Consider the following 27553-nt stretch of genomic DNA (forward strand, 5'->3'; position numbering starts at 1 on the left):
GAGCTTCTCGATATGCCCCTATAGGGGTTGTATCAGGTTAGATCATGATTCAGAGGGTAGTCGGGATTTAAATCGACCCTTCTAAACTAGTTTTGAAAAAAACAATAGAACATAAAAAAAACATTAATAATACACCCTACTTTGAACCTTGGTATAAACTATGGGAATGAAATTTACCAATTCACACTGGTCCTATTGAGTATGGACAATTGGATTTTCCACGTTTCCACCCTTGACTCGGCTTTACATGGCAAAATCTGAACCTCAATATACATGAATATGGTGAAAGACCTAGACCTGGATGCACACAAATTCATTAAGGCTTAGTTTGAAAGGAGTATAAATGCAAATGTGTAGAGCGCAAAACCTTATATTTTGTATTATTTTATATATATATTGTACATATGTGCATTTGTATTCTTTCCAAATTGAGCTTAAGGATCATCATCTATGCAATTTTAGTACAAAATACAAAGTTGTAATGTGGTTCAATGGTTGGACCAAAGTTCAAAGTATTGATATGTATTGTATTGGGAGCTTCCCATTACGCCCCTACAAAGGGCGTATCAAGGTTTTGACCGGTTTAGGGCGTGGATGGACCTTAAATTGCCCTTTCTAAATCGAATTTGAAAAAGAACTAAAAAATCTACTGATATAGCTTGATATGCCTCTATCGGCGCATTGGGCATATCGATATTTTAAACCTTGGGTTGGACCATTAGGTCCAAATGTCCAATAGCTCAATTATTGATATCAATGTCTTAAAAACCGACCCAGAGGCTGAACCATTTTTGCCTTTGGGTCGCGGCTCACCGGTTCGATCAACCATGTCAAACGATTTAGACCATACCACATATATACAAAATACAAAGTTGTAATGTGGTTCAATGGTTGGACCAAAGTTCAAAGTATTGATATGTATCGATCGATACATATCGTATCGAGAGCTTCACGATATGCCCCTATAGAGGGCGTATCTCGGTTTTGATTGATTCAAGGTGTGGATGGACCTTAAACCGCCCCCTTTGAACCGGATTTGAAAAAAAAAACTAAAAAATCTATCGATACAGCTTGATACGCCTCTATCAGCGCATCGAGCATATCGATATTGGACCTAACAGTCCAATAGCTCAATTATTGATATCAATGTCTTAAAAACCAACCTAGAGACCGAACCATTTTTGCCTTTGGGTGGTGGGTCACCGGTTCGATTGACCGGGTCAAACGGTTTAAACCATACCACATTAGTGCATATATATATATATATATACAAGGTTGGTTTGGTTTTAATTGATTTACAAATGGCCAAACCTAAACTGACCTGACCCAATTAGTTAGGAAATTGTTAAACCGAAACCCATTAGAAATACTATAAAGACGATCAACTCGAGTCAAGTTGGGTGGTGTTGGTCAATTTCACCAGTTTGATGAACAACCTATCTGAAATTAATTATTGTTATTTTTATATTCTAAAAAATTATTAAAAGTAGTATATAAAATATAACTAATTATTAATTATTTAAAAGGTTAAAATGTAAAACAATTGTCTACTCTTATGTGCTTTTATTGTTTAACTTTCATTTAACAAAGCCCATGCATCACACGAGTCCTTGTTAGTATTTTCCTAAAACAATTCCAAATTGTATCAAAAGTGAGCCAAGTATTTAGGGGTGTTCATGGGTTAGATTGGGTCGGTTTATTGGGGTTTTTCCAACCGACTCGACTTGGTCGGGTTACTTGAGGTGGAAACCGAAACCGACCCATTGATAGGCCAAACCGACCTGGTCGGTTTGAGTCGGGTTGGGTCGGTTTCGATTTTGCTCCTGTACAAAAGGACACCTAATTGAATTCTAATTGTAATTGCCTAATGGGTTGCCTATTTGGTGTAAAAGACTATAGAAAGTTAGGAACTAGGATAGATTGCCTATTCTAATTGTAATTGCCTAATGGGCCTTCTAGTTCTAGTAGAAGACTAGTTCGGTTCGGGTCGAGTTGGTTTTGGTTTTTATACAAGAAAATCAAAACCAACTCAATATATCAATTTATATTTTGCCCAACCTGAAACCGACTGATACTAATGAAAACCCGACTTACTCGGGTTGGATCGGTCTGGGTTGGGCATTCTTGTGAACAGCCCTACAAGTATTAAACATCATAGAATGAGAAAATAGAATGCACTGGTTTTGAAATTGAGATTTACATGAGAAAGATAAACCTAATCAAACTAAAACTCACTAATCCTTATCACATCTTAACCCAAGATTAATCTCATCACAATATTCCCTAATACTAAGAAGACGCCATTTTAATGGCAAGAGATATGTATTTGAATTACGTGGATTTTTAAAATGAAAAGACATTTGATGAATAAAGACTTGAATTTACAATTCATCATCATTATTTAAGCCATACATGCATGCATACATACATACATATATATATTAGCAATAAATAATGTATAATTATGTTACTATGTTTTACATATGTTATATGTATTATTTTGTATTTAATTTATGTTTTTAATTTTTTATTTATAAAAATATTAAAAATTGTAATTTAAGGTAAAAAAAGAGGTTTTTTTCATGAAAAATAGCAAGGCAAGGTGCCTATGGCTCCTTGGGATGCACAATCTTGAAAAGTTACAAAAAAATCACCCCAGTCAAACATTGAAGTGTAAAATCATGCCCTTTGAAAGTTTTGCATGCATTGAGTGTAACCTACAACCTTGTCATTGGGTTGAACGAGTCAATGGTCGAATCGGCTGGGTTGAACAACTCTTGACCAATTCAACGATTTTTGACCGTCTGATGGGTCTTGACTAAATCAGACCCAAAATTCTGACCGGGTGATGATTTGAACGGTTCGACCAACATGGTCAACTACAGGTTGAAAACATTGATTGATATTATAAATCAAAATGTCTCTAATAAGATATATTATCGTTTAAACAAAATAGTTGTGATAAATGATAATTATTGTCATTGTTTTTAATGGTAAAAATAGCAAAAATATAAAGAAAACCAAAAAATGAGAATTAATGTAGTGACCTATAACCTGTTGGCCGTGTCATACAGTTCAACCATTCAACTGGCCGGGTCATAATTGTTGGTTAAGTCAACTTTTTTCTTTTTTTTTTTATTTTTTTACAAATAAACAATTTGAGGTAAAAATAAAAGACCCGAAAATATGGCCAGGTGGTGGTTTACCAATCCGGCTTGATTGAAAACATTGGTCCAAACTAGAGAGAGAAGAGCAAGGTTTAAATAAACGCTTGAATTGTTCAACGGGCTGTGCAACCAATGATAAGATTTTATCTCAGTATTAAATGAATCCGCGTTCTATGCACCCGTAGGTGTACGGAAGCGTGAACCCTCCAATAGGAGGTGTGCACGTCGCCAACTTCATACTCATGCTAATGTTAACGGGATTCCAACGTTAGCTACTTGAATCCGCTACTTGAATCCGTTGAACTGAACACAAAAGGACAAATAGAAATTAAAACCAATTATTCTTTCTCCTCCGAGCCCTAACCCAAAAGAAGCATCCCACCGGCGCCCGTAAACGTAGAATTGACCGGCAGAAAAAAAATCAATCGACAGCAAGCAGTCTTGTCTTTTGTTTCCTATTCTTCTTCGAATCTTCTTCTTCGAATCCTCACTTGTTCTTCTCTTGTCAACAGATCGAAGGTCCATTGTTCCGAAGCCGGCGGTTATCAGTCATCAGAACGAAGGTCCACCATTGGAACAGGCACTTTCCCCAGTGTATCACCTGAGCCCTATTACTAGTTCATCGGTGACCAACACCAACCGGTGGTCTATGGTAGATTATAAATCTTCCCTTAACTCGCCAAAATAAAAAGAAAAATAGTGCAGTCATTGTAGTGTAGAACTTATTATTGAAACAAATATATTTAATATGACCGTATTCTATAAAATTCTAAGCTTTTGTGGTTTCTTGGATGAGGGATGGATATGAGGGTCATTCAGTTCTGCAGCACACTTTACTAGAGATGCAAAATTCATGGTAAATAGAGGGAGCATTTCATTCCAATGAATCCACAAATTGGCCAACTTGAATTAGATAAGATACACTCTACAACCTAATTGGCTTAGTTTAAAGTGTTTGTATATGAATTTTCATGTTTGCTACACTGCTATCATCTGTATTTTCCAATTGACCAAATTCCATAAAGGTCAACACCGGGTGCTATATACACTTAATGTTGTTCATGGTTGTTGATTCTAGGTGACAATGAGCCCCTAAGTGATGAGTTTGAGATGGAATCTTGCAAAGAACAAAAATTAAGTTATTAGTTAATTCTATAGTTTAATGTACAAAACATGTATATAAATTGAAAAAATAGCAAACATCTTTATCAAATAACACTGAATTTCATCTCAAAGCATGGGAAATAATCAAACCTGCCAGAAGATAATTATTTAGATCTATTAGAGCATGCTAAATTTTTTCTATTAGAGAATCTTTTATGGATATTTGTTGATTAATATGTTGCATCCATGTAGGCAAACAACCCAAATGGGAAGTGGTATGATTATTTTGTGTGAACAGTTCCAAAAGGCCTTGAGGATGATGGCATTTCATCCATGCACAACCAAGAAGATCTAGAAACCCAAATTAATGAGCTTGACAAGTTGGTGGCTGACATGGATGATTGTTTAAAAATATTGGAATCGTTGCTATCTTCCCACCAACCACATATTGAATAGATGAAGACCACTCATTTCATAATTGGGTTTATTCTCTTGTGTATGTATAAGAATTAGTGAGGCGTGTTGCTTTTTGGATGTGATAGAAGGTGTTTATACACTAAACAATGAGGCAGCTAGGTGTTGTGTCTATTTTTGTAATCGCTCATTTCATTAGGTATGTGAACGAGTTTTTGTGAACCCTTTAAGACACCATTCTAGTAGCAGATGTGAACCTTTTATCATTTCTTCGTATCTACTTTTTTTAATTCCATGTGTAAGTTCCTCAATTTGATGAAAATAACATAATTATGTGATCTGGGTTGTAAGTACATGAAGGTCTACATTCACAAAACAGTAACTTTTAACCACACCATTAAGATATTGCATTGTTTCAGTTCACATGTTCTTTAAAATCTTTCAGCCCCCAAAAGAGATACTTCAACATTACAAGGGCGTAGGTCATGCATTTTTTCAGAACCCACGCCTTTTGCACATTATGGGAAGTGTAAGTGGGTTGCAGATAAAAGAACTTCTCCCCTAAGCCATGACTGGTTTCCAGGTCCTGATTACATTTTATGATCTGATTCCTTTATATTCTGATGCACCAATCTCTAACAAATATGATCATGCCCAATGATCCCACTGAAGCCGCATACACCATAATAATGCATAGCTAAATGTATTGTTATTGAGATACAACCAAAAACCAGATTGGGCAAGATTGCCTTGTAAAGAAAAATTAAAATTACAAACTCTCATCAAGAGAGAAGACTATGTGATTACAACAAACACACTGCACGAAGCCTATCATCTTCTACTTAGTATGGCTGAACGAAGCCAAAAATATAATGAAATGCAAAGCCATCTTCCTCTTTCCCCGGGTCCTCTGGACAGCTTCCAGATCCGTATTAAGAGCAAATTCATAAAACCTAAACAAAATTAGAGGGCAAATTAGAAATTGGATAGGACCCAGATAATTCAATGATCAGTTTGTAACTAGCAAAGCATTGGTTTGTTTTGATCCTACATCTGCCTGATCACAATCAGTGCATTTTCAAATATCACAACCTACTGAATTTACAATTCTGTGTTTCAGAGTGTCATGCAATCCCAACCTGCCACTGGAGTAATTGAAGTTGCAACCATGAAGCGTCTCTCTTGGTTCATTTTGCCAAATGGCAAAATGGACACAATGAATAACTTTCAATGCAATACTTGCAAATTGAGGGCGATGGATGTGAACCACCAAATCCCTTTCTTTTGTCAGAACATCTATGAAGGTACTCAGAAGAAACATGGATATAAGAGTGAGAATAGCAGAGATTATAGACATAAATAATCATTAATCCAAACCCAAATCTATTTTCACTCTTAATCTAAATGCTAGACCTAAACCAAAATTAAATCATTTTATCTTCAAATTTCACTCAAATTTTATATTAGACCCAGCACTGTAGGCCCTACCAAGCACCAATCCTGCATCAGGATGGGCATAATGATGAGGAAGAATGACTTTGTTTACCATAGATGATGGCCTAAATGATACAAACCAAGGAAAATGGTTAAAGAGATTTGGAAATGAGAAGAATAAAATTTTCGATTTTATTCTTTTTCAATTCATGTGTATATCTTCATGTCCACATTTTTATTTGCCTCATGGTGTTCTTAATGTGTATCGGCCATGCAACCCAATGGGTTAGCAGCCAACTCTCTTTTATTTTTTCAGATTTATCAATGATATGACTTCATTCTAAGGACCAAATTCCATTATCCAGATCAAATAGAAATAGGTAGGAAAATTTAATCAACCATCATGGCATCATCCCAAAAACTCTATACAAATTCCATTAACAACAAAACACCAATGAGAGACCCACATATGTTTTCAGATAAATATGATATAGATGATGAAAATTGAATGGGAATGCGTTTGTTTGTTTATTTATTTAGTTAGTTAGTTATTTTGAAAGAAGAACTTCGTTAAAGAGAGAAAGAAAAGCAATAGAGGGAGAGGTTACCTCCACGCTAGAGATACAGCAAGGGCATTAGGCTTCTGAACAGGAAAAACAAGAAATTTCAGAGCAAAATTATCATCCCATATCATGCTGCCCCAACGGTGGACCTTCGTTCTGGGGATTGATGACCACCGGCTTCGGAAAAATGGACCTTCGTTCTGGGGATTGGTGACCGGCGGCTTCGGAACAATGGACCTTCGCTCTGTTGACAAGAGAAGAACAAGTGAAGATTTGAAGAAGAGGAAGAAGAAGAAGAGAAGAAGATTTGAAGAAGAATAGGATGCAGAAGACAAGAAGGCTTGCTGTTGGTTGATTTTTTTCCGCCATTCGGTTCCACGTTTACGGACGCCGGTGGGATGCTACTTTTGGGTTAGGGCTCGAGGAGAAGGAAAAAAGAAATCCCAAATTTCAAACAATGGGTTTTCATTTTTATTTGTCCTTTTGTGTCCGGTTCAACCGGATTCAAGTAACTAACGTTTGAATCCCGTTAACGTTAGCATGAGTACAAAGTTGGTGACGTGCACACCTTTTATTGGAGGGTTCACGCTTCGGGTGTACAGATCGCAGACTAGTATTAAATATATGGGAAAATTTCGAATAGGTACGCTGTAATTTAGGCTCAGTATTAATTTAGTATTAAAACTTTAAAATGCCACAATCTAATAGTTGAATTTTCATTTTGCCATAATCTAATACCTGACATTAATTCACTGTTAAGTGTTATGGGAAAATACACAAATGCCCCCTTAAATTTCACCTAATTTTCTTTATCAAATGAATCCCAAATGGAAAAGATTACATTTTCAAACTCCAACGTTCCATCATCGCCACCACTTACTGCAACCACAGGAGTTGCCCCGGAAAACAGAATGAAATAGAATTCTCCCAAAAAATGGCATCTTTCCATTGTTATTTCATCATCATCATATATATATATATATATATATATATATATATATTTTTTTTTTTTTCTTTTTTTCTCCTTCTTCCAAACTATGTATCTAATTATACAACGGAATAAAAATCAAGTCTGTGGTATCGAAGGTGATAACCATGGAACTACAACGAAGTCCTTGCCGGCCGTCTTCCCTAACTCCTTCGAAGACGGCCGAAGCTTCAAGCAATTTTGCAATCTTGTGGACATGAATGTACTCCAATTCCTTTAGATCCATTATTTGCAAACCCTCATAGGCAATGTCAATAATTTGGCCTGCCACAAGTCTGTCAGACCCAACTATTGCACCCAGCTTGGCCATTACTCGAATGACAAGCTCTGGCTACACATTGATGGTCCTAGACGTGACATGCTCAAAGTCAAGGGGAAGCAGTGCATCCCCCACCAGAAAAGCTATGGCTTCCCCAAAAGCCTTATGGTTGGTGGGCTTGCCTCGTCACAGATTATCATTGTCCATGCAAGGGAGGCTATCGTGTATGAGTGACATGGTATGAATCTTCTCAACTGCACACGCCACGGGAAGAGCCAGCAACTCATCCCCTCCCACTAATTCATAGGATGCGATGCACAAGATGGGGCAAGTGTGTTTTCCGCCGGCCAGCAATGAATACCTACCTCATGGCCTCATGTAACTTGAGTGGATGGATGTCTCAGAGGAACAGCCTCGTCTAGAGCCTTATTCACCCTTTCAGTCTTTGTGGCCATGTATTCCTCAAAATGGAACACCAAGCCTGAGTGGTTCAGTGGCATGGTTGTGGGCTCATTCATCTACACTATTGCACAGAAAATAGAACGCACCTTATGGGATGCAATATGAGCACACTTCAAGGAATCAAGTTCATGAAGATGGTTAATGAGATTATTCTTCTTCTGGGTGCTTCTGCGACCAATTGCTTCATGAGGGAGTAAGGTTGCAAAAGAGGCCGTTGGTTGTGACAAGTGAAAGATATCCCTTTGGGTTGGGATGGCATTGCTGCCACCAGCGATACCATTGTGAGGGATGACCAGGGAGCTGGTGGTGACTATCTCCATCGTCGCAGTTGGATGGAGGGTGGTAGTATATTCGAGCCGTCTGTGGGCAATGAAAGTGCAACTATAGAAGTTGCCCCTGGCGAGTGGATTAGGTAGCATGAGTTGCGACCAACCGCAGGCCGAGCTGATGAAGCAAACAACCAGAAGGGCTTAAATGTAGTCAGTATCCCTATTTGCCATGGTTGCTTTGCTCCATTAGACGGATGGTCTTAAATTCTTTATCTTCTCACTGGCCAGTGGCTAGTGACAGAGTCCTTTGGATTCTGTTTCATTTTTTGAGAAAGAAGATGATGAATAATATATTTTATTTTTAAGGGTAATTTTGATATTTTCATAAATCTTAAATCGTCAATGAAAGTTTGGGTATTGCATTTTAAAGTGTAATAATTGCTTAAATAAATATAAGTCCGCATCATTTATGGGGGCCATGAATTTATTACTGTCGTGGAACTTCAAAGGAGAGATCCGATTCAGCAGTCTAATGCTCATTCGGACCAATCTCAATCTGGAGTTCTAGACCCGTCTGTCACTGGAACTCGATTCGGGCATTCAACATAAAACATAGCTGCATCTGGTTACAGATAAATCTGCTTGTGGACTGGTTACGCTACGGTTGTTCCCTTTTTTATGCTGCCGGCGGGCGCCAAATACAATGATACAATGGATTGTGGCCTTTTGTTGTCGCTGTTCTTCTTCGTCCTTCTAATCTCCTCTTCAATTGGTAAGGAAGCCCTCTCTCCCTCTCTCTCTCTCTCTCTCTCTCTCTTAGGGCTTCCAAGTTCCAGTGCCATCCATCTTGGGCGAAATAAAATTTTGTAGTCTGGGAACCATATCATTTGATGGAATTTTTTTTTTATTTGTTTGTTATTCCTGTAAACCCTAATTCCTTTTTCTCCCATTCGCTAACGAATTTCTTATGAAGTAAGAAGCTTCCATACCTCACCCTTTTGAATTAGACTGTTTTTTTTCAAATATACAGATGAGATCCTCTACGAATCTAATTTTGTTAGGTTGCTTAATCACTGATGACAGGAGAATTTTAACCTTCTCAGACTTTGTTTAATGAGTCCCTTCTGCTGATTTTTATTCGTAGTTTTTTTTTAGTAGTAAAAGTAAAAGTAATGCTTCAAGTTTTACATTAGTTAGGGCAAATGGCTCAAATGGTCAGGTCGCATTGCAAATTTGCAATCCTAACCTCGCTTTATCTCGTGGGCATCTCCCCCTCCCCGCGACAAATAGTAGTGAATAGTCCTTTACGATGGCTTGCAAGATGACTGTATGGATGATTTTGGAATAAGTTGCCAGTGTCTAATTTTGATTGAAAAGTTGATATCTTCAGTGAATTACACTTAATTTAGCAAATTCACTCTGAAGGTTTTTGAGTTTTTCAAATGTAAGAGATATATAAGAATGGCGACCAATCTTCTTTCATTACACATGTGCTGAATTACGCTGATGCAGCTGCATGGTAATTGGTATGTACACTGCTACACTTTTTGTGGTCAGGAATCAACATAAAACAATTAAATCAATATATCCATGCAACGCTGTAGAAGATTGTTTACTTGCAAGAAAACACTGGAAAAGAAGTACTAAAGTACTAACTGAAAAAACAAATATTCCAGTTCAGATAGAAAATATTGCATGGTACTCATTTTGGATATGATTAAGTCTGTCATGTAACTTTTTGGGTTTTATCCTGGTGTCAGTTTGGATTATCCATGACCACATGGAAACACAATGGATTGAGGGTACCTTGGCTTCTTGGCTCTTGGAGTTGGTACCACATTGTATGCTTTCAATGAAAATCTACACGGAAGGGGCTCTGTCAGTTATATATTTCAGCCTTTTCCCTTCTTATTTTGAAGTCCTTATTTGAGCTGAAAAAATGCTGACATCCAACCTGCAGACTAAGCTACCTCAGGTTGAAGTTCCAAATCAAACTACTATTAGTCACCAGCCTATCAACAATGGCATGGTGGGGTGGGGGGGGGGGGTGAGCCCTGCTTGTGTGAGGGTTGCCAAAGGGTCATATTGCTGTCCCTGTAGGAACTTTGCTGAAAGGCAGGTTAAAGCTGTCTATTAGAAAGAAATAAACATGATTATGGGCTTCACTTATTATTTACAATTTTCTAATTCTTTATGAAAGACACTGATTTGTTGGACCACTCTTAGTGACAAATCTGATCTAGAATAAGCTCACATGCCATCTGCCGGCCAAGTCAGAAAGCACCTACATTGGCAATAACAATGTAATCACATGCTGACATCCAACCCACATGCACCACCTCTCTCCAAATCCTCTAATTCTCAATGCTTTCAGTAAATAACCCCAGTCCACCAAATCATAGGTCTTCTCCAAGTCCAGTTTGCAAATTAGACCCTTTTCTCCTTGTCTTTTTCTGTAATCCCACACATTCATTGACAATAAGGATCTAATCAATAATTTGTCTTCCTAAAACAAACGCCCTTTGGTTCGGAGAAATCAAGGATGGTAGTACCTTTTTGATTCTTTCTACCAAGACCTTTCTACCAAAATCAATTTGGATGGTTTGGACGGACCAACAAGACATATTGGATTGGACCAATCTGGTCCAAAATATTTATTAGGTTGAATTAGACCTGGTCCATCCGTAACAAATTTATATTGGATTGGGTTGGATTAAGCCAATAATTGGTCCATTGATATAAGATAAGAATATCTGTGTCAATGGACTGGGTTTGGGTTGAAACCAATCTAAATCAAAATGAATTTGAACAGATTGGACGGTCCAGACATTGAATTGGACCGGTCCAAATTGGTTCAAAACATTCATAGGTTTGGATTGGACCTGGTCCATTTATAATGGACTCACATTGGACTGGATCGGATTGGACCAAATCCAGTCCAATTGACACCCCTACATGCTGCTGATTACACACTACCCAAATTTTTAAGTTACTAAACAATCAGTCATGTGCATTGCATTTTTTTCCAATTTAGTTTGTTAGCCATACATCTATTTTCATGTATGCATGCATGTTTGAACACCACTTAGCGTCTCAAGAAATCCTAAATTGCTCTGTGAGAGCTCATGTTGGTTTCAATTTTTCGTAGTGAATTCCAATCGATGTAATATTTCTAATTAGAAATTTCTTTGAATTTTTTGGAATGCAGGAAAACCTGATGGAGTGTGCATTTCCCAAGGTGGTCGATTCCCTCCATTCTCATCTGAAGGGAGTGCTCCAAGAAAAGCAACCAAGGGTCCGAAAGACTTGACCCTCTGCCGGGTATTCCGTAGAAAAACATGTTGTGATGTAGCCCAGACACATCCGGCTTTGCTTTCAATTAGAAGACTGGCTTCTACAGGGGAAGCCAACCAAGAGTGTTTGCAATTATGGGAGTTGTTGGAGTGTTCTATTTGTGATCCACGTGTTGGTGTCCAGCCTGGACCTCCTCTTATATGTGCCTCTCTTTGTGATAGAGTCTTTCAGGCTTGCTCTAATGCATACTTCTCTATGGATGTAAAGACCCAGGTGGGTGGGTGGTCTAATTGTAGGTTAGGAAGTGTAAAGTATCCATTTGGAGATTTTGATAATAAGTGCATGTAACAAGCATGCGTGTTACCTAGAAACTTTAAAATTGGAACTACATGGGTATATCAATGTCTGATTGCACTTCCATATAAAAATATGCCATTTTGAATTGTATACCAGTTGTAGCAAGTTAGGGATAGAATACAAGGGTGAAAAGTTGCATTTAAGATGAATGGAAAATAGGCTCTGAAAATGATTGTAATCATCTATGTGGAATCATTTGTTTGGACTGCTATGACAAGTCTTTTGGATGGTTGAGAATGAATAGTTCCAGTAATCTGGTTGACTTACTTTTTACAGTGTTCACATCTGTATTTAGGGTTTAACCTGTTGGTACTAGGACTTGTATACTTATTTGTGAATTCAATTTTCTGATTAGATGTTATTCTTCCAATGTCAGGTTCTGTCTCCATGCGGATTAAGTGAATTTATTTGTGGAAGAGCTTCTGAATGGGCCCCTAATGGTACAGAGCTCTGTCGCCTTGCAGGTTTTGCTGTTAAACCATCTGAAGATAGCTATCAGAGCACTGAGCAGCCTTCTTGCTATGGAGGAAAGGCCAGTTTAGACTCTATTGCTGATTCATGGAGGACTTCACAATCTCAGGTGCCCCAGAAAGCTGAAAACTCAGGGGTACTTGATGATTTTCAGCAGTGGGTAAGGGAAATGCCATTTAGTGAGAGAGTTTCATGGGCAGTGGGAGGCATGGTGCTCACAACAGGGCTTCTGTTTATAAGGTAGACTACAGTTCTCGGAAAGTTAGGCATAATTTTCTCAGCTCTATTTATGAAACCATCACCTTTTATTTGAAATCCTTGTGCCTGCTGGTTTATGTTGGTTACTTAGCATGTTGATATATTCTTGTGTATGCTTTGCACTTGGTCGAAGTGTTACAATTTAGGAAATGAATGCTATGATTCAAATTGAAGCATCTATCAACAATATAAATTTCAGGTGAGGTCCAACCTTGTTTTTTTGGATTGGGTGTTTTCTTGAAGCAATTTGCATTGGGTTAGTCTGTATGATTGTGTTTTTTTTTAAAGGGTGGAGAGTGGTGTGTTCTTTTGTTTCTTTTCCTGGATTGTGTGTGCTTGTGCTAGGAAGGGTTGGACGGTTTGGACTATCTCTCTCTCTCTCTCTCACTCTCGGGTGATCTCTAAACAATTATTAAATCAAGTTTTCTATTTTTATTATTTTACTTTTGTGAATCATCAAAAAAATAAGTGGACTTCATGTTGTTAGCTAAATAGCTAAATATAACTTCTTGAAAATTATTTAAGTTAGATAAAATTTTAATTAATAATTTTTAAAAAATCATAATTTAAAATTTTATTAGACCAGTAGAGTTTCTAAGATACATTTGCAATTTATAAGTTTTAATTGCTAAAACAATTATTCTGTTTTATATTATTTGTACTTATGTAAATTACCAAAAAATAAAAAAATCATTTTCTTGGCATACATTATTGATGGATCAATAGATTTGATAGATTATTTATAAACCAATCTTATAGTTCTTTCTTACCATCAAAATCATTTTAAGTAAATTATTTATAAATTTTGGATTTTCCCATTTGTGGTGGTGGGGGGGGGGGGTGAAAGATCCATGGATCTACTAATTACAAGCAAGCAAAAACATCACAGATCCAACAATAATCAATATGACCTTGCATTTCAAACACTGATATGTAGCCTACTAAATCTTGAAGGATTAAATGAAAAACATGCGGAAGACCTCAAGCAAGATTCAGAATTTCAATATGTATTGGCCGATACGTATTGTATTGGGGGCTTCCTGATATGCCCCCACAGGGGCGTTTCAAGGTCTCGACCGGTTGGACCTTAAACCACTCCCTCTAAATCAGATTTGAAAAAAAAAAAAAACTAAAAAATAAGCTATCAATACGCCTATACCGGCGTATCGGGTGTACAGATATTTTGAACCTTGACCTCAAGTGTTTTTGCAGATCAACAACAAGAAGTTGTCACAGGTTGGATACGGAACAGCATGGATGATACTGATGGGCATGTTTGGAATGAAAGTTTTCCCCATTCCACCCATGCCACATGCCAGTCTCTATGGAAATGGATATACTGTTTGGCCTGTACCGGGTGTTGTGCCAATAATTTAAACGTTGTGTGCATCTATAGTAGTTCTATACCCAAGATGATCCTCAATGTAGAAAATAAGGACAACTTTATTGTTTTATGTTCTCCAATATATCTGGTTAGGGTACTTGCTTAATAATCTTTCATGGTCTGTGCAGCAAAAGGAAGAGCTATAGCCACCGGCAAAAGCAAGCAGCTATTCTACGCACTGCAAAGAGACTGGAATCTAAGATGAACCAGCAGTCTTCTGTCAATCAATGGAACAGGAAGGGGGGTGGAAGATAAAGGTCTACCTTGTATTTCAACACATTTTCATCTGTTAACTTTAGATTACCTGTATTGGCCTTCTAAAGCCGGAAAATATTCTGTTTATACATGATTAGGCATGCTTGTAAATGCCATCTGTTATTCGCTTTAGGTTTTTTATCAAGGGAGGAAAATGTGTGCCATATGGCACCAAACCATGCTCAACATCCGAATGCTTTCCACCCCTTTCTCTCTCTGTGCTGAAGCAGAGAAAAAGAACTGTGGCAACACAAACACGGCTTGGTCCTTCCCCTATTAATAACCTGTACATAATTGCATTATCTGCCTTCAACCTTAAAGTAACACTACTATTGAATCCCCTTGTTTTTGTTTCAGTTTGGTTGCGGCTTGCAGCCTCGGAGGTTGGAGCTCAGCTAGGAAAACTTGGGGTTGGGGGCGGCTTCTAGGGCTTATCCGCATCCAGGGGATCTGTCTTCTGCACAGCCAATGGCAACATCGGTTGTTAACGGGGCAGCAACCCGCGTGTTCAAATTTCAAGTTCCCATGGAATACTGTATTAATATTTTATTTTCTTTTCTTTTTCCAATTTTCTGCGTCCAATGTCACCCTTGCTGCACGTCAAGGGTAGTTGTTCTACAAGTACAGATCACTTAGAATGTGACTTTCCGATCGTGTCAGTGGAATTTGAGAAATCCTATTGGGTGGGTTGCCCTGCTGTTTGGGAAGATTATAAATGCAAATATGCAATATGATGCAAAATATAAGGTTTTGCACTTTACATATTTGCATTTGTACTCCTTCCAAAAGTGCTAATAGGTATGTTGCAGTGTTGCACCGCTGAAGTTCCTCTTTGGACTTCGTGGCTCGTGCTGTTACACGTATCGGTATTCTTGTTGGATCCGTTCCAGTTCTTCGCTTCCTCAATTGCAATCTTGTTAGATGGCGAATAATACACTAATCATATTATTTACTATTGCTTTGCCCTGCATTGGAACAATAGAACCCACAACATCATCGCCGAAATTTGGTATGATTTGTTCCGACCTCTTATGTAAGATCTATTTTAGACTTTTTGATGGTGAATTCCTATTGATTCTCAAGTGTAAAAGAAAACACGAGATCAATCGATTTCACATGATACATTGATTATTGATACCTGCAAAGAAGCCTATGGTTGTCATATACTAAAGTTTGAAAATCATTTTCTTTTTTTCCCTTTTTCCTGGGGGTTAGTAGGTGGCACATATCCATGGAGAAATCCAAATTCATTGAGATATATTTGAATTTGGAAGAATAGGGTCTTCAGCGTTTCAAATCCATGTCAAATGAGCACAGTTTTCTAAACCAGTCTCCACTTTATCTACAGGTTTGGTTTGTTTGCAGTGCAAATTCATTTAATGAGTTGAGAGCAAATTCTGGTTTATTTTTGTTTATGATTTTGTTTTGTTTGCATTGCCAATGAGACTCCATTTGGAAGGAATACAAATACAAATATGTAGAGTACAGAACTTTATTTGTACTGTACATATTTGTATTTGTACTCCTTCCAAGCAGCCTGAAGTAAAACCTACAGAAAATAAATCAAAATCTGCACTCTTCTCATTTATGCTAGTGCAAATGAATTTGCACTTCAAAGTTCAAATCAATGGTAACTCAGGAGTCAATTTTGCCAATGCCAAATTAGAATGCACAAACCAGCAATCATGATAATCTAGTAATTAAAATGATCTAATTGCATTACGTAGTTATGTAATAGTCAAAAGAAACACAGAAAAGACCAACAGTTGACCTACCTTAGTCATTAGTAGGACTCATCCCCAATTCCCCATGGACTAAAACAGCCTTGCCATCTTGGTTTGTTTACTGGGTCCTCCAACACAAGGTCCAATCAAAAACTACCAGGCATGTTAACGGTAGACCACCCTAGGGCCCACACAAGGGACATATATCCATTCTCCACGATTCTGTGCAAAGTATATGATAACAACATATTGAAAAGGCAGTTGTAGCATCACTTGCTGTCAGGACAAGAAGACCATTGAAAGTCTATTCCTGTGGATGCAGAATACAGCCAGGACAACAAGAAATATCCCAATACTAGTATTTATTTCTTTGCATATGTAATCAGCATTGGGTTCTGTTGGGTAATCTTAAAACCCTGTAGTCCTTGCATTGCAACTGTTGATTGCATTTCATCCCCATACTCCACAAAAGCAATCCCAGGCTTCGCCTCCACCATTCTAACTTCTTTAAAACCAGGGTACTGGCAGAACAGCATTTGCAGCATCATTGGAGTTGTCTCATGTGGGAGATTTTGAACGAACAATATGTTATTTGGTGGAGCTGGGGCCTCTGGAACCATGGTCTTCGCCCCACCTAAATATGGTAATTGTGATAGCTGCTTCGCAATTAAACAAGAAAAAAGAAAGGTTTAAGTCTTCAAGCAAAGTTCAATTGTATAGCTAATTTATAAGTACTATAATAAGCATCAGCAAGAAAACAAATAATTCTTTAGATCTTTAGATCATAAAAGAGGTAACCAAATCAGATCCCAGTGGGATTTACTCCAACGCATAAAAGCCATTAAGCCAATAATATGTAACATCTGTATAAGTAGACAAGAGTGGCAGAAAAGCAATACTTTGCATCAGCAAGGATTCAAATGATTCCTCCAATTGCAATAAACTTTTTCAGTTCTTTCATGCACAGTAATCATCATAATCCAGTTTTCAGGATTCCTTTATTGAGGTAAAATTCATTTTGCATAAAAAAAAAATAAAAATCCAACATTTCAGATCACCAACCATGCACATTCCCAAGTCATTTAGTTACTTCAAGAGAATGTGAACTAAAGCCAGACAAAATCAATGGCCTCGGGAAGGAAATAGTGCACCATCCACAATTACCAATAAACAGGAAAAAGGAAAAAGAGTTGAACACTGTAGGGTGCAAGTGGGTCTATATTTTAAAAAATAAGGCTGATGGATCTATTGAGAGGTACAAGGCTAGATTAGTTGCAAAAAGGTGTCACCCAAAAGGAGGGTGTTGATTATAAAGAGACATTTGCTCTAATTGCTAAATTGAATACCATTCGGGTGTTACTCTGGCTGGCTGCAAATTCTCCTCAAAACTACATCAATTGGATGACAAAAATGACTTTATGAATGGAGACTTGCAAGAATAAGTTTACATGGATCCACCTCCAAGGTAATGACATGGGAGGAAAGGTGTGCAAGGTAGTTGGATACCAACAAAGCAGTGTTGGCCACACATTATTTTACAGAAAAATGGAGAAAAGCTAACAGCATTGATTATGTATGTTGATGATATGGTGGTCACTGGAAATGACCCGAGTGAGATTCAGAAGTTGAAATGCTTCTTAGACAAAGAATTTGAAATCAATGATATAGGATCTCTAAGATAATTTCTAGGAATTGAAGTTGCTAGATCCAATCAAGGAATTTACATCTGTCAGAGGAAATATGCTTGGAGTTGCTAAAGGAGACAAGGAAGCTGGGGACAAGACTTGCAGCACTCTTATTGAGGATAATCATTGTCTACAAGAAGGTGATGGAGGATTATATCTTGACAAAGAGAGATATCAAAGACTTGTTGGTAAACTACATTATTTATCCCTCACCAGACTTAACATTGCCTATTTAGTCCATGTAGTCAGTCAGTCAGTTCATGCAAGCTCCTCAGGTCACACATATGAAGGTAATTGAAAGGATCTTGAGGTATCTCAAGACCTGTCCTGGAAAGGGGTTATTGTTCAAGAAACACAACAAAGTTGATTTAAAGGCTTATATTGATGCTCATTGGGTAGGTTCTCATGGTGATGGAGATCTACACTAGGATATTGTGCACTTGTAGGAGAAAATCTAGTCACTTGGAAAAGCAAGAAACAAACTGTAGTGGCTAGATCAAGTGTTGAAGTTGAGTATAGGGCCATGGCTCATGGAGTTGCTGAATTACTTTGGCTCAAAATTCTCTTGGATGAATTAGGGACACATATGATTGGACCTTTGAAGTTATATTGTGACAATCAAGTTGCAAATAATCTTGTTCAGCATGATAGAACAATATTGAAATTGATAGACACTTTGTGAAGGAACAGATTGTCTCTGGAGACCTTTGTATTCTTTACATGCGTTCTACAAAATAGCTAGCAGATGTGTTTACCAAGGGGCTCACTAGATTGAGATTTCAAGAGGTTCTGTGCAAGCTGGGCATGACAGATATCTATGCTCAGCCTAAGCTTGAGGGCGAGTGTTGTGGGACTTAACTATATGGGCTTGGGATTGTTTTTATTTTTACTATGTACTTGTTTTTATTAGTCAGGATTGTGGCATGGGCTTGTATTGTTCTCTTATGTTTATGTTTATGTATCTTACAACCACCTAAGCAGGGGCATACTTGTCCATCCATGTTGTATGGAATGTCTTACTAGATTAAACTTCAACATTGATGTTTGACAAGTAAGCCTCAAACAAATATCCAAGAATTAGACTAAAAAGAAAACTGAAAGAGAGGTGTATTTGAGACATGCTTACAGGGGGTGCAGCACCATAAGCACCAGTGTATGCAGAATTTAGACCCAATCCAGCTTGATTAGCATCATGTTGTTCTTTTCGCTTTCTCTCAGCTGCATAGAGGAAGAACTACATCTTCATAAAGGTCTCAATAATCAAAATAGTGAAAATACTATATAGGAAATCAATTTATAAACAACCTAAGATGGATAAATTTTGCATAACAAAATTCACAGAATGGAGAAAATAGGAAACAACATTATCAAAAGTCCTGTTGCATTGCTGTATCCTGGTTATGAATTAGTGAAGGATCACGAAAGCAACATGGACATTTTTCATCTGGAAAGGGGGAAGAAGGTTACTTACTAAATTTGGATAAGTTCGAGTGTACTACCGTTATGGTTTGTTATTATGCCTATGTGCCTAAAGCCAACAAAATTACCATATAGAAATGAAATTGAAGGGTTAGCTGCAAAGCTTATTTAATTTTTTTATTTTTATTTTAAGAAGGTACAGTATAATTGTATCACTCAGAAAGTACTAAGAGCATGTACAAGAGAGCCCATGCATAGAAAGGATGCTTTAATCATTTTAATCTTCTGGGTTATTGACTCATTTTATATAAGCATAATATAACCATCAAAGATTACTTGGGCTAAAAGATTATTCATTTTGAAAAATATGTGCCGGGACAGGTTGGCTAGTCAAGTTGTTTAATGAGCTTCCCTAGATGACCCAGGAATCTTCACATGTCAACCAAGTTTAGAGCTCAAGAAAGAGTCTCCTTATTCCCCTTCCCGTCATTAGTTCATTAGAAACATTTTGCCTAAAAGGCATTGTCATATATGTTCAAAGTAAGCCCTCTTTTTAAGGCTAACTTTTATCTTAAAATAAAGAAAAGTATAAATAATTATTATCAATTGGGCTAAATGCCAATTAAAGGTTGCGTATAGGGCTGATATGGACTCTGGAATTGAACATGTGGTCATCCCATAGGTCTCTATCTGTACGCCCATTAGGTGCTGTCAATGAGTTATATCTACCTAGATCTGGATTCAATCCAATTACATACTATATAAATTTGGGCAAAAAACTACCTTGTCTATTAATGGAGATTAACAGATTATACACGACTTAAGGCATCAAGATTTGGGTGTGCAGCAGATAACATTTTGAAATAGAAAAGATTGAGCTGAAGTAGGACATATAACAAAATGAACCACGGTACCTCTTTCATCATGCCTCTTCCGTCTTTCTCGAGGAGCAAAGGTACCATCAGCCTTCGCTATAATATCAGATTTTGTCCTAGCATATTGTATCCTCTGCATTTATTTGAACTCATCTATTACATATTTATGCAATGTATTGTGTCAAAGTTCAGTATGCTTTGGGCACTAGTTATGACTGATGAAAATCAACTTCTAAAGTTAATAATAAAGCTTCAAATAGAATTGTTGAATATATGGACACTGTATGCCCCCAGTAAGATGCTAACAAGATGTTCATCATGGTATACAGAAGAAAGAAGGCCCTGCCCAAAAATCGTTACTTTCTTAAAAAAAAGTACAAGAACAAGATATTCATCATAAAATGGATGTAAACACGGAAGTGTTACAGAAAAAAGAAAACATATTTGAACTACAAGAAAATCTGTTGACCAAGAATAATGAGAGAGTATCTTCCACTGATAATAAACATATCAATAACAAACTGAATTCCTTAAGAATTGGTGCGAAGGAAACATAACACATTTGAAGGAAAGAATTGAAGGGTAAAATGAAGTTGTTAAGCAAAGACATGATTTCTCTTTTCATTTCATTTCTTTTCTTTTAATGGAGAAGTTCTCTATAAAATAAAGTATTAGAGATGTACACGAGTATATAAAATATATGACATCTTTTACATATCACCACCAAGACCCAAAATCTATCTACAAAAGAGTCATTGCTCACAGTATTAAACATTTTCAAAACAAGGAACCAATCAATAAAGTCAACCTTATGAGAAACCAAGAGAAGCCTGCACCATTAGTCGAATCAATAATATCATAACATTCCCCATTTTTTGCTTTCTTTTTCCATTTTTTTGGGAAAGAAAAGCTTAAATCCATTATGTTTTTTTTTTTAATAATTAACAGAAACTTTCATTAAGAGATATTAAGAGAAAGATACAAGAGAACAGGTAAGACCTTTTGACCCTCCCTAAAGGTACATTTCAATTTACAATATTGCCCAGAATAGATTGACTCTTCCCACCCCTTGTTTGGCCAGTGAATCTGGCAAGGAATTGGCACTCCTCTAGTCCTCTTAGTCCACTGAAATTTGATTTCCATGTTTTGAGTAAACTGTTCAACTTTCTTTTTCTCATTTAGATACTTCCACAAACTGAATTCATCCTTCTGTAGCCAACTGATAGCTAGCTCAGAATCACCTTCCACCATCAGTTTTCTGATATTCAGCTCCTGGTCTCTTTTTACCCCTTCCAGAACAGCCAATATTTCAGCTCTTAGAGAATCCCCCCATCCAATAGAACAGAATACATGGCAAAAATTCAACCTTCTTCATCCCTGAAAACTCCTCCTATGACGGGCATAGATTTCCTTCACTGCTACCATCGAAGCTCAGTTTACCCCTTAAATCCATTATGTTTTATAGTAAATAGAAAATTTATAAAAAGAAAGAACAGAAGAGAGATACAATCTTGTGGGATAGTTGGACAAAGGTGAGGGGGTGACTTGGCAGCTTAGGAATGAATACAGGCACTTTAAGTGGCTGTCAAAAGACATAAACTTGCAAGTTCGTTGGGTTAGAAGATCTGCCAACAGTTTGGCAGATAGTTTAGCTAAGCAAGGGGTTCAAAGACAACACATGTATAAGGCACAATTGTAACAAGGGTTGGGTGGCTTGCCTTATTTTGGGCATGCTAATTGCTCACAACTTCTTGTTGTATCTAATTCCTTTAGTCATTAATGAAAATCTCAGGTGATAGGCATCACAAAGCAAACCCCAATATAATAACATCCAACTCCAAACCGAAACCACACCCCAGCACTACTATGCATTATGCAAGACTCAAATCCCAAAGATGACAACCAGAAAATACTAATAAACAATCAAAAGAAATCCCAAAGACCACTGCCAATCCATGATCAAAGACAAAAAATCATCTCACAAAATCATAATACACCCTTGACTCGATGCCAATATGAAATCACCACCAACTTACAAATCTTTTAAATTTGAACAAAATAAACTGCACTTTTCCACCCATTAACCATCAGAACACCCCAAAAGCTTCTATAAGATCCACCCTTCCTCCCAACCTCCTACTGAAAGCACTCTCCTTAGTCCTTCCTTTAGACCCTTTGCCAGGCTCAAACAATGCTCCTTCAATACCATTCAATCTCTCCTCTTCGAAGTCCAAGAATACTTTTTTATTTGTTGCTATTGAGGTAATATGGATATTTATATCATTCACATGTTCTCGGTATTATATGTATTTCTCAGGGCCAGTTCTGGATATGTAGGATAACACACTCAATTTCCCCTTTTCTTCTTCTGGCACATATAAAACCTAAATCAGGATTCTATAATTGCAACTTCGTGGCAAAGAAAGAATAAGACCTACCCCAAAGAAGGAACTTTCAATTACAGATTGCATTAGCAATTTGTATGGTGTACTTTCACTAGATTTGAAAAGAAAAATGCCACTCAATAAATGATTTGTATATGGAGTATTAAGATAAATTTCCAAGATTTTAAGACTAAGGATTTTCTTTTATAAATAACAGAAATAAATATTTATATTCATTCAAAAATTCTTGACTACCCGAAATCTGTGTATCAGGATGAAGGATACAAAGCCAGCTGTGGCTAAAATTTAAAAACCAAAACAAGATTTTACAAGTTCACTCCCGGCCCTAGTAATCCCCATACTAGATTTTCCCTTACAGCATTGTTTTTGCTAAAGTATCAGCCAATACATTTGCAGCCCTAGGCACCCATTTAAATGAGCTATTCAAATTTCTGCCTAGAGACTAGCTTGTCTCACCAAAGGTCTATAACTCATGGAATTTCCTCCTTGGTCGGTTACCTCATCCATGAGATTATTGTTATGCAGTCACCCTCCACCTCCACATCAGTCCACCCATTCATAGTAATCAGTTTTAAGCCTTGATTAAAGATAGCAGTTCCACCTTTAGGGAGTTTCCTAGCCCAATTGGGCCTGAAAAGCTGAAAAGAATATTACTGTCCTGGTTTCTTATCACTTCTCCCATACCTGACACCCCCAGGTTGCCAAGATTACAACCATCAAAGTTAAATTTCAAACTCCCAAATCAGGTGTTCTTCATTCCTCACTTCTTTGTTGGTTCCCCACTTTGTTACCGTTGTATAATCTGCCATCCTCTTAATGATTCATCCATGGTAACTCCTTAAAAGTCATCACAGACCATTGACTAATGTGCTATTCCTACCATTGTGAGATCCATCAGCAAGCTAATCTTCAAAGAAAGTATTTTTCAGACTAAGAAAATGGTTTTATTTTTATGTCTTTTACATAAAAGATAAATAAGAAAAATCAAATAATGACGCGACAAATTTGGTTGACTTCCCCGGGAGATCAATAGAACTGCAGATGTTTTAGCAAAGCAAGGACTGGGAAGGGATTTTTTGTATAGTGCCAACTCTTTGTCATCTCAGTTTGTTACAGGCTCTTCTTTTTGTGCATTTTTAGCCTGTTTGTACACCTCTTATGTACATCCCTCTCCTCTTTTTTTGAATACAAGTTACCATTCTCTTCAAAAAAAAAAAGTTATAACTTCTCAGAGGGACTGGAATATTTTTATTTTGGGCTTTCTAGAAGCAGATAGAAGCAGCGCAATAAGAAATCAAGACATCCAAGAATTGAACATAGTGGTGATGAGGATGTTGAAATGGATGAATGACACAAGGATAAACAACAGTACCAGAAACAAGTGCATCCATAAGGATATGATGCTTGACAAAGTGGAATAATAAAACATGATCCATTTATATCCCACCATACAAGATTCTTAGCGTACATGGGTGATTGTACAAATCTTTTTGACAGATGTTAATACAATACCTACCTGTTCAGGAAAAAAAATGTAGCCAAACCCAAATAGTTGGGATAAGACTATTTAGTTTGGTTGAATTAGGTGTCAACCAGCAATAACTCGAAGGAAAATTCACATGATATCAGTAACTGTATTCTTTGAGAAAATAAAAACTATTGGTGCATTGGAGAATTCAGAAATGATAAGACTACTATTCTCAAACCGAATAGCAGACAACTAATTGAATGCTTGAATTTGTCATGATTAGATGGGATTTTTAGAGTGGAATACAACTTGGGTATAAACACATTCATGGGATTTAGGAGTTGCTCTGTTAGGTGCTGAGATGAGGGAAAGTAGAATATAATGATTTGGATATGTGCATGGAAGACCAAATACTGCACTTAGTGCACTAGTAAGTAGAAAAAGGCATAATTCAACTTGAAGGGTGAAGAAGAGCTAGGCATAAGCAAAAAATAATAAGAATTGAAGTAGTGAAGGGAAAAAATTGATAGATCACAATTTTACCATGATCCATGGATATATCCCTACATAAATTGACGATGAAACAGAATTCATGTAGCCAACCCCCATGTGGTTAGGCTTTGTTGGTGGTGGCGTTGTTATAAATACAAACTTGGGTATATAACAACAATACAACATGGTAAAAAAAAGACTCTCAGAATTGTTCACATGATAAGTGGGAATCTTAGCATTTGACAACCATGTTATAAGTTCCCAACTCCATGTTGCTGGAGATTTAGTAAAGGCTCTTGGTTTTAACCAACAGCCAAAGGTATATAGGATTTTCAAGCCTAGACTTGGTATCCACAGGTGAAGAACTACACCAATAAATATTAGTTCAGCTAACATATCTTGCACCATACTTGAGAGGGATTCTCTATTTAGCTACTTTGCTTCTTTGTGGAGCATGTGGTAACAGCTACACTTTTTACGATAACTATGAAGCAGGTTGACTAAGCTGTTGATACTTACAAGAATAAGATGGGGATGCCTCATATTTTAGTTTCCTAGAGGAGAGTTTTTCAGAGCATAGATATAAAGAAACATATAAAATGGCCCAAACATATCCATGACAAAATTACCCATATATCACAACAACATTATTTAAATCTAAAAACCAGCTCTTTTATGGGGAAAAAAAAAACAATGCATGATATATGCCAAAGCATGCACATTGAGTTGCCATATCTTCTTCACGCCTATTCATCAAGACTCATTTTATACTTAGAGCTTCAGCTCATTGCAGCATCATTGGGTTGGATGAATTATTTGAAGATAATTACAACTGTAGGAGGAGAATTAGAAACTCAAACCTCAGCTTCTTTTCCCAACTCTAAGAATATCAGATCCAAAACATTTTGTTTGTTATTTCTTTCTCCCTTTTCTTGGTAAGCCCTTCATTGCAATTACTTGTAGTGTATTTAAAAGGAAAAAAAGAAAAACGAAAAGGCGAAGTTGTTCTCATCATTCAAAATAATACATCATTTTCTCCTACTTCATACCTGGGATTCACCACCCTCTTGGATAGAAAAAAGTTCCAAAGTGATTAATAATAATGGTCGTGATTCATACAATGAAGCATGAAGGAAGCTAATAAAGCCTTTTTCCCAACTTGTACCACTATATCTAATATAGGAAGTAATAATTTATTAGTTCCACATCTCAGAAAAAATTCTTCCCACCCTCTCCACAAACCTGACCTGACAAATCTTTTTTTCTTCCAAGGAATCCCACAAAGGGAGTGGTAGGTATATTAGAGATAATTCCACTAGATGCCATTAGAGCTCAAAAGCAGTCAAAAGTCCCCGCATTGCAAAACTTAAGACTCTAAAAAATCTAGGGCACGAAACTCCTCAGTTTCCACGTTGGATGCGCATCATGGATTCATCTAAGTTAACCATCAATGTCACTAATTAAGTAAGGTGTACCATTGGCTTGTCATAAAACGGAAAACCTTGCATTTGCCTGAGCGCGTTGGTGGCGGAAGAAACATCCTCGAAAACAACCCAAGCTTGCCCTTTGTGTTTCAGAGTCTTGAATGCTAAAACCTCCAGTATCTTCCCGAATTGAGAGAAAACCGCCAATAGAGATTTCTTCAGCTCTGAAATTTAAACAGTTTGTGCGAATTTAGATGATGCAAGAAAAGTGGGGCAAGAGCAGGGGGTTGGATAGAAATTTCATGTTAGCTAAAACTTCCTTGTATGGTGAAAGCTTCAGAGAAAATAAAAATAATAAAGTTTATCATGATCAATTACATATTTACAGAGTAAAGGGGAAAGGAAAACTGTCCCTGTCTGCGTGTGATATTTCGAGTGTGAGTGTGTGAAACAGAGAAGGAGAGGGAGGAAGTAATGGGGCGAACAATCACCTTCGAGTTTGATTTTTTCGTTGAGATTGTTGATGTAGATGGTCATGTTAGGAGGAATCTCGCTTGTGCTCATCTCTGCAATTTATCTATTAATCTAGGACTTTGTTTTAGTGTCTCTTCTTGTCTCCACCTATTTCCGCCAAAATTCTGGAATCCGAGAAATCAGAGGCTAATGTGAGAACCTGAAAGACAGAATTTCGAAGGGACTACGAACGGAGGGACGGAACTCAAGCCAGTATTAGGGTTGCGAGTTGCGAGTCGTTGGGGTGCAAAACGATATCCGACCCTATTCGGTCGAATTCGGATCGATAATAGGATCCGATCAGATATATATTATATATTTATAAGTATAAATTTATAATACATTTGTTATATTATATTTTTTATATTTTTTATATTATATTTTTATAAATTTGTTATATTATTTGTTTTTTATAAAAATATGTATATATGATGAAAATAGTTAAAAATATTTGTATTTTTTGTTTTTATTTTATTTAAATTAGTGTACACTATTTTGTTTTTCTTTTAAGAATTTATTATTTTTTAAAGAAAACCAATCGGATTGAAACCGCCTTACTAATAGGATTCAAATTTAAATCAATTCATATAAGATCCGATTGGATATTTGGATCGGGTCTGACATGAACAATGTCGAATTGAATTCGGTATATCCGGATTTGAATCCTATCCGATCTGTTTGCATTCCTAGCGAGTTGCGACAAATGTAATATTGAACCAATGAACTTGTGACAACCGGTTTCGAGCAAGCAAGGCCGAAAGGAGGATGGGTTCAGGGTCATGGGTGACCCTGCTTGAGAGCTGAGAAATGAGAATCTTGCCTCGCGAGTTAAGAGCTTGAGAATAGGGGTGCAAATTGGGCGGACTGGG

The 27553-nt window shown here is 37.1% G+C and overlaps 2 protein-coding genes, 2 long non-coding RNA genes and 1 pseudogene across 5 annotated transcripts; 2 read left to right on the top strand and 3 right to left on the bottom strand.

The window, feature by feature from the left end:
- The first annotated feature begins 3464 nt into the window (after positions 1–3464).
- Positions 3465–5038, top strand: LOC148867559 (uncharacterized). The gene is made up of 2 exons (XR_016109761.1): positions 3465–3819; positions 4524–5038. It is a non-coding gene; the product is annotated as an uncharacterized LOC148867559 (long non-coding RNA).
- Positions 5039–5352: 314 nt separating this feature from the next.
- LOC148867560 (uncharacterized) lies at positions 5353–7274 on the bottom strand. Its single transcript, XR_016109760.1, has 2 exons — positions 6728–7274; positions 5353–5638 (listed from the first exon to the last, which is right to left on the bottom strand). It is a non-coding gene; the product is annotated as an uncharacterized LOC148867560 (long non-coding RNA).
- A 451-nt stretch (positions 7275–7725) lies between these two features.
- LOC148867561 (heterodimeric geranylgeranyl pyrophosphate synthase large subunit 1, chloroplastic-like) lies at positions 7726–8537 on the bottom strand (annotated as a pseudogene).
- Positions 8538–8891: 354 nt separating this feature from the next.
- On the top strand, positions 8892–15344 carry LOC148867562 (folate receptor family protein). The gene is made up of 5 exons (XM_088977372.1): positions 8892–9432; positions 11869–12227; positions 12688–13022; positions 14553–14681; positions 15037–15344. The coding sequence occupies exons 1-4, from the start codon at positions 9339–9341 to the stop codon at positions 14677–14679; spliced, it is 915 nt and encodes a 304-aa protein (XP_088833498.1). The 5' UTR covers positions 8892–9338; the 3' UTR covers positions 14680–14681; positions 15037–15344.
- A 1029-nt stretch (positions 15345–16373) lies between these two features.
- Positions 16374–26982, bottom strand: U1A (spliceosomal protein U1A). 2 transcript variants are annotated; one of them, XM_088977374.1, is made up of 5 exons: positions 26663–26982; positions 26223–26395; positions 20422–20515; positions 19215–19306; positions 16374–17059 (listed from the first exon to the last, which is right to left on the bottom strand). In XM_088977374.1, exons 1-5 carry the CDS (start codon positions 26733–26735, stop codon positions 16766–16768), a joined length of 726 nt encoding a protein of 241 aa, XP_088833500.1. In that variant the 5' UTR covers positions 26736–26982; the 3' UTR covers positions 16374–16765. The 2 variants fall into 2 exon arrangements, with proteins under 2 accessions (XP_088833500.1, XP_088833499.1); XM_088977373.1 differs by having other exon boundaries at positions 16374–17062; positions 26663–26963.
- Between the last annotated feature and the right edge of the window lie 571 nt (positions 26983–27553).

Source organism: Nelumbo lutea, chromosome 3 (assembly GCF_056320005.1).
Source record: "Nelumbo lutea isolate HS-2025 chromosome 3, American lotus-T2T, whole genome shotgun sequence".
NCBI classification, from domain to species: Eukaryota; Viridiplantae; Streptophyta; class Magnoliopsida; order Proteales; family Nelumbonaceae; genus Nelumbo; species Nelumbo lutea.

Excerpts from the sequence above, each read along its gene's own strand:
- U1A (XM_088977373.1), bottom strand. The coding sequence starts at position 26,735 with ATGAGCACAAGCGAGATTCCTCCTAACATGACCATCTACATCAACAAT. Across the intron at positions 26,396-26,662 it reads CGAAAAAATCAAACTCGAAG|AGCTGAAGAAATCTCTATTG; the intron begins GTGATTGTTCGC and ends TTTAAATTTCAG. Across the intron at positions 20,516-26,222 it reads CGTTTTATGACAAGCCAATG|AGGATACAATATGCTAGGAC; the intron begins GTACACCTTACT and ends AAATAAATGCAG.
- LOC148867562 (XM_088977372.1), top strand. The coding sequence starts at position 9,339 with ATGCTGCCGGCGGGCGCCAAATACAATGATACAATGGATTGTGGCCTT. Across the intron at positions 9,433-11,868 it reads TCTAATCTCCTCTTCAATTG|GAAAACCTGATGGAGTGTGC; the intron begins GTAAGGAAGCCC and ends TTTGGAATGCAG. Across the intron at positions 12,228-12,687 it reads CTATGGATGTAAAGACCCAG|GTTCTGTCTCCATGCGGATT; the intron begins GTGGGTGGGTGG and ends TTCCAATGTCAG.